The sequence below is a fragment of the Lotus japonicus genome, chromosome 2 (genome assembly GCF_012489685.1).
Source record: "Lotus japonicus ecotype B-129 chromosome 2, LjGifu_v1.2".
NCBI classification, from domain to species: domain Eukaryota; kingdom Viridiplantae; phylum Streptophyta; class Magnoliopsida; order Fabales; family Fabaceae; genus Lotus; species Lotus japonicus.
In genome coordinates this window covers 22127102-22133529 of record NC_080042.1, presented here as the reverse complement: position 1 = coordinate 22133529, position 6428 = coordinate 22127102, and the positions used below count along the sequence as shown (strand labels likewise).

At 41.0% G+C, this 6428-nt stretch overlaps 1 protein-coding gene across 1 annotated transcript; it reads left to right on the top strand.

Moving 5' to 3' along the window:
• The first annotated feature begins 1789 nt into the window (after window positions 1-1789).
• Window positions 1790-6203, top strand: LOC130736232 (uncharacterized). The gene is made up of 2 exons (XM_057588076.1): window positions 1790-2077; window positions 5619-6203. Exons 1-2 carry the CDS (start codon window positions 1790-1792, stop codon window positions 6201-6203), a joined length of 873 nt encoding a protein of 290 aa, XP_057444059.1.
• Window positions 6204-6428: the final 225 nt, after the last annotated feature.

Sequence of the window (6428 nt, the reverse complement as noted above, 5' to 3'; positions counted from 1 at the left end):
GTACAATCCCAAAAGGATAGGTCAAGTGACAGCAACACAAGCCCTCAAAGATAAGAATAAGTCAGAGCTATGACACTAACACCCAACCTTAGTAGACTCTAAACACCCATACCCTATACTTCCATCGTCGACCCTCATCTGGTCATGCATTCAGTCCGGGTCCACGTCGAAGGCTCAGTAGTAGTCATTTCGCTCCGGGTCTTCCCCGCACGATGAAGCATCATGAAACAATCCGTCAACGGCAACGAACGGAACAACGATCAGTCAAGAATTGGCAACGAACGGAACGACGATCCCAAAGTTTCCACAATCGAACCTCAAGGCCTACGCGTAGCAACGAACGGAACGACGATCAGTCAAGAATTGGCAAAATCACTTTTCTTCCCTTTCCTCCTCTTGAAGCTACGGCCGTGTGTGTGTGTGCTGTGAAGTTTTCATTTTTTTTGAAGTCATATATATAGGAAATTGAAAACGTGAGAAAATGATTATTTCGCGATTCCGATTTTTCCTACTGATTCCAACGTATTTTAGACACGATATTCTTCCCGCTGAATCTTCTAATTCTCCAAAGAAATATCAGTATGATTTTTGGTTTTTCGAGGCTTGTTTTTAATGTGTACCGGCTTAAAAATGCACTTTATGATTTTGACCTCGGATGCAGAAACTTCCTTCTGAAGAAAGATTTGGAACGTCGATTAGAGTGGGCACTCGCGGATGAAATCTTTATTTGAAGCTCTGAATAGAAAAAGTCTTCATCGTTCGTTGATTTTAGGGTTTCTGAACTATCAGTGATTCGGTTTCGGCAAACTTCCGATGATTGGAATCGGACGTTCGTACATCCTAGAGTTTCGCCTTGACACGCTTGTTATGGAAAGGAATAAGAGAAAGTCTTATATTCCTCTTGAAGATTTTTGGAATTTTTCCCATAGTGTTCCAAGGGTGGAAGATTTTTGGAAATTTTATTCCTATAGTGTTCCAAGGGTGGAACATAGTTTTCTTTCCTAAGGTTCTTGTCCTAGGTTTGATGTGAATATCGATCGTGCTATAACTTTTATCAATTTTGATGCAATCCTTAGACTTTTCCTGAACTTTCTCCTTCATAAATTTATTTCATTTAGTAAACTCTTGTTCAGGTTTTCCTTCACGATACATCAACTCTAAGCGCGAATAAACATTTATTCACTTGGTATAAACTGAAAAACTTGGGTCTTACAATCCCGCTGATGGTGATGACAATGATGATGATGAACCACCGCCTCAGAAGAAGGTCAAGAAGGTCAGGATTGTGACTCAAGTCACTCATCTGCAACCAACTCAGGTGCCTGCTAGAACTGCACCCTCTACCAGAGTTACAAGATCTACAGCCAGAGCTTCAAGTAAGTTTGTTGTTCTTTCAGATGATGATTTCAATTTGCTTGATGCAATTCATGATCAAACCAATCCTGAACCCACTCCAATCAATCAACCAACCTCTCCTCCTTCACCCCCTATGGCCTCATTCTTCCAACCTTCCATTGAGGAAGAACCCCTTTGGAAAATGCTCCAAGCAAACAAACCCTCTGCTTCCACCTCACCTATTATACTTCCATACAATCCAGAAACCTCTGAACCACAAATCATTGAAACACAAGCCTCTGATAAAACCACCTCTGAACCACATACACACACTCACTCTGAACGTGAAATTCTCTCTCCTGGTCCCTCTGTTTCTTTTGCAACCAATGATCCTTTCTCTTCTCCCTCAAATGAATCTGAAGCCAATCGCAAATTCTTTCAAATTGCAAGAGAAATGATTTCTGAAATTCCTGCACATTTCATAACTGTTCCTAGTCTAAACCGCTACCCTAGACCAAGGCCAGAACCTCTGGTTGCTCCGGATTTCCCAATCCAAGCAGTACCTCTGGCCTCAATGTCTCCTCCACCTCCTCCTCCTCATTCTCCTCTTCCAGAGCATGCTGAATCAGTCTCAAACCATTCCTTAGAAAAATCACAAATCCCTGAGACTGAAACCTCTCATCAAAACCCTGAGACCAACATATCTGCACATCAGACTCTGCAGATTGGCTCTCCCTCTGAGGTAGAAAGTAGCAATCACTCTTCATCACCTGAACCAAACCTCTCCCTTGTTCCCTACACCTACTCTGGACCAACCACCCTCCTTGATTGCATCAACTCATTTAATCATGAAGCATCTTTAAGGGTTCGCAATGTGCATGGTCGTACTGACCTAAGTGAGCATCCAGACATGGTTGTTGAGGATTGGGATCGTCTGTGTTCTTGGATGGTTGACCAAGTTCCAGTGATGGTTGGGTTTTTAAATGCTGAAAAAGATAAGTGTGTTGAAGCTGCTGCAACTCAACGCCTCAGAAGAAGACAAGCTCTGAATGAACAGCTGATGAGAGAACAGCTCTATACTGCTATTGAAGAAACCAGAAGGAAGAAAGAACAAGAAGAAGAAGCTGCACGGATTGAGGCAGAACAACGTGAAGCTGCAAGGTTGCAAGCTCTGGAACAAGCAGCAATACTACAAGTTGAAGCTGAGGCACTCAGAAATGAAGCACTTAGAATTGTTCCAGTTACTAATGTTGCTTCCACATCTGCTCAAGTTCTTCACTCTAATGAAGCTACAACGTCTGCTCAACCTCAGTCAAATTCAAGGATTGATACCATTGAACAAAGGCTCAACTCTCATGAAGTTCTTCTTTAGAGTTTGAAAGAAATGTGCACAAAACTGCTTCGGAGGACACCTAAACCCTAGTTTTAGGAACTCTATTCTCTTCTGTTTTTATCTGTGTTGATTTATTTTCTTCCTGAATTATGTTTTTCTTTTCCACGTCTATTTGTTTTGAATTATGCTTCTTTATTTTATTAGTCTATTATCATTATATGGTGCATAATACTTGTTCATCATAAAATTATTTCCACGCATACTCATTAACTAACAAACAAAACTTTTATTCATTAATAAGAATTTGCATACAAAGCATTGCTACATTAAAAGGGAGGTTCTCTACACTGCCTACACATCGCTGCTTTCTCAAGCTCCAGACGATGCTGCCTATACTCTAAGAGGACTAAGCTCTGGCGCAGCTCCTGCCTCTGAGGACCCGCCGCCACCGTCTCCAGAGCAGCCTCTGATGCTCTAATTTCCTCATACAGCTCCAGCTCCTTCTGGAAACATACTTGCATTTCCTCCGCGAATCTGAGGAAACTCCTAAGGATGTTGTCCATTTCTGGACTTAGGCTCATGCCTAGTAGCCGGTTTGTAAGGGTATAGACGCTCGGTTCCTCTGGATGGTGTACATTAATAAAGAGATCTTCATCAAATGCTTTCTTCCTCAACTGCTCGATGCTTGCACTGAAGGATGTCATTGAAATTTTAAGATCAAGAGAAATTGAGATGTGAAGACTGATATGGTTTAACCGCTATTTATAAGCTCAATTTAGTCTACAGAAGTTAATGCTGAAGCAGTTTCTCGAGGATTATTTATTGGTAACAGAAGTTTACCTTAACTCCTTGGCCGGTGGTAAACGTTCAACCTCTTCATTTAATCTTCTGCATATGCATTAATTAAATACCTTTTCATTAATTTATTATTTTCTCCATCTTTTTAAACTTAGACCTTCTCTAAGCGGGAGTACCTTGTACTTCAAGCTAAGTTTTTCACACCCCATGCTTTTTTCTTATGACAAAAGGGGGGAGTATAACCCAGTTTTTGATGTGTAAGCTGTGCTAGTGTGATTTCTTTTTCCTTTTGGAGAATTTAAGAGTTCCACTTTTATGACCATAGATGTGTCACTGGGCAAATACAATGAATACATTTTCACTTCCTCTGAAGTGATACTAGTTGACTCTGATACTTTTACCCTGCTCATGACTCTGAATACTTATGCGCTCTAATTATTGTATCTTATATATGTCATACATTCTTACTCTGAACTCTTTTATTATTTAGCTCAGAATCTAGATATTACTAATATTTTCATTAAGTCCTAGATTCAGGGGGATCTAAGCTCAGAATCAAGTTGTGACTTGGATTCAAAATGAGCAACATAAATCATTCACCTCAGGATAAGTTTATCTCTATTCTCTAAACTCTAAGTGAATTTAGTTTATTGTTTAAGAATTGTTCATCAAAATATTTGGTTTTGTCATCATCAAAAAGGGGGAGATTGTAAGATCAAGTTTTGATCTAGTAGTACAACTCTATGTTTTGATGATTACATGTTAACTATTAAGTATGAACAATTATGGTACTCTAACGTTGTTTTCTGAGTGTTCAAATGACAGGCCAAGACTCTGGACCTATCTCACATGATTCAGAAGCACAATGCTCAAAGAGTAACCTCTGCAACGCTTTCGCACGTACTATGTTCAATCTGAACAGTAGATCAAGCTTCAGAAGATCTGAAGATTACTAAGATCTGATATGGATTGAGCTCACTAGAAGCTCTGAAGGATCAGACGCTCTGAAGGATCAGAAGCTCTGAAGCATCAAAAGCTGAGTAGTGAAGACTCTGAAGTCCAAGAGTAAGCTGGCTCTGAAGACCAAGTACTTCTCCTCTGAGTCCAGAAGCAGAAGGTACAAAGGTCAGAGGATCCAAGCTTCCCTCTGACTCTGATCATCAAGCTTCACAAGTTCCAAGATGAAGCATCACTCTGATCAGAAGTCAACAAGGTTGAAGGTCATGTCGCTATCCAAAGTACAAAAGCAATTGTACCATTCCTGACGACCTTACCTAACTGATTCAGCCACAGCAGAACATGGAAATTCCAGATCTGCCCTCCAACGATAGCATCTCCTTTCAACGTTCAAACCCTAATCCTTGGAGTACATAAAGAGGCTGAAGATTGAAAGATGCAGCTGAAGAAACTTATTCACGCGCAAGAAATATTTCAAAATCTTCTTAGTAATCTTTCTTCAAATAGAACTAAGTGTGTTTACTATTAGCTTTTGAAGAAGCAATTATTTGTAAACCCAAAACATTCAAACAGTTGTTTGATTTACCTTTAGGAGATCAAGGTTGATCGGATCCTAGAGAAGACTAAGAGAGTGAATCTTAGTGATAGCTAAGTCAGTGTATTGTTAGTCACTTTGCAGGTAGCAAGTGCAGTTGTAACAAAACTCTGATTAGTGGATTGCCTTCATTCTAAGAAGGAAGAAAACACCTTAACTGGTGGACTGGATTAGCTTGAGGGATTTATCAAGTGAACCAGGATAAAATTATCTGTGTGCTTTCTTTATCTCTTATCTCTGCACTTTTATCATTGGTGATTGAAGAGATTTATTTAAATCTCAAGTGGGTTAAGTTTTTAGACACTAAACGCTATTCAAACCCTCCCTCTTTTCTATCATTTTTCATACCTTCAAAGTTGTCCATGAGCGACAACTTGCGGGATCTCTTGAAAGACTTTGAAGACTTATCTATTGAGAAGGCTTATTCCCTGGGACCCCCGCCTGGAGTCCCGCCAGTTTGTAGCTGCAAACCTTCCGCTGGATCATCTTACCCCTACGATCAGGTGTCTAGGAATGAATGAAACATGTGAGGCTCTCGCCAATCACGGCCTGAAGATCGCATCTCTCGCCACATCCCTGGCCCAAGTTTATAAAGCATAGGACGCAGGGCAGGAGCGTTTGGAATCAGATGTTGCCCGTTCGAAACTTTCTTTCGAGAAGGCTAAGTCTGATCTAGCTGTTTCTAAGAAAGCCCAAGAGGATGCTGAGGCGAAAAAATCCGGCCTTGAAGAGCGTGTTTCCAACTTGCAAAACGAGTTGGAAACCACGCGGGTCGTCTTGGAGGAGAAGCTGCGGAAGAAAGAAGATGAAATCGCCAAAATCAAGTCGCGTCACCAGGGTGAGGTTGAAGCTCTCCAAGGGGATCTCGCAAAAGCCAACGCTGACAATGAAATATTGACCGGAAAGGCCATAAAGAAGTATGAAGAAGGCTTTATGTACGCGAAACATCAATTTCGGCTTCTTGACCCTGAAATTAACTTGAAGGCCTTAGGAGCTTATAAGCGGATTGTCGACGAAGAATTGGTCGAGTCCGATGATTCAGATTCCGACGATTCTAAAGATGAGTCCGGCGATGAGGAGCCCATTGCTGGCGATCCTGCTGAGCCTAACCCGGATAACGAAGGGGCTAAGATTATTGAAGAAGTAGCTGTTGAAGATCCCGCCACTCCCCGTGTTGAGATCTAGATTCTTGACGGTCCCGCTCATGCGGAGGAACAAGCTCTTGTAGTTCAAGAGGCGATCGGGGATGAACCCGCTGATTAATTCATGTCTTTGTAGCATCGTTTTGTAATCTTAACAATTTAATGCCCTGTTGTTTTATGTTTTTGCATCCCGCCATTGTTATCATATTCAAAACATTTGTCTAATGGTGCTTGCATGTTATGTCGAATTTTAGTATAAATCGTTTGT

Excerpts from the sequence above, each read along its gene's own strand:
- LOC130736232 (XM_057588076.1), top strand. The coding sequence starts at position 1,790 with ATGATTTCTGAAATTCCTGCACATTTCATAACTGTTCCTAGTCTAAAC. Across the intron at positions 2,078-5,618 it reads AGATTGGCTCTCCCTCTGAG|GACGCAGGGCAGGAGCGTTT; the intron begins GTAGAAAGTAGC and ends TATAAAGCATAG.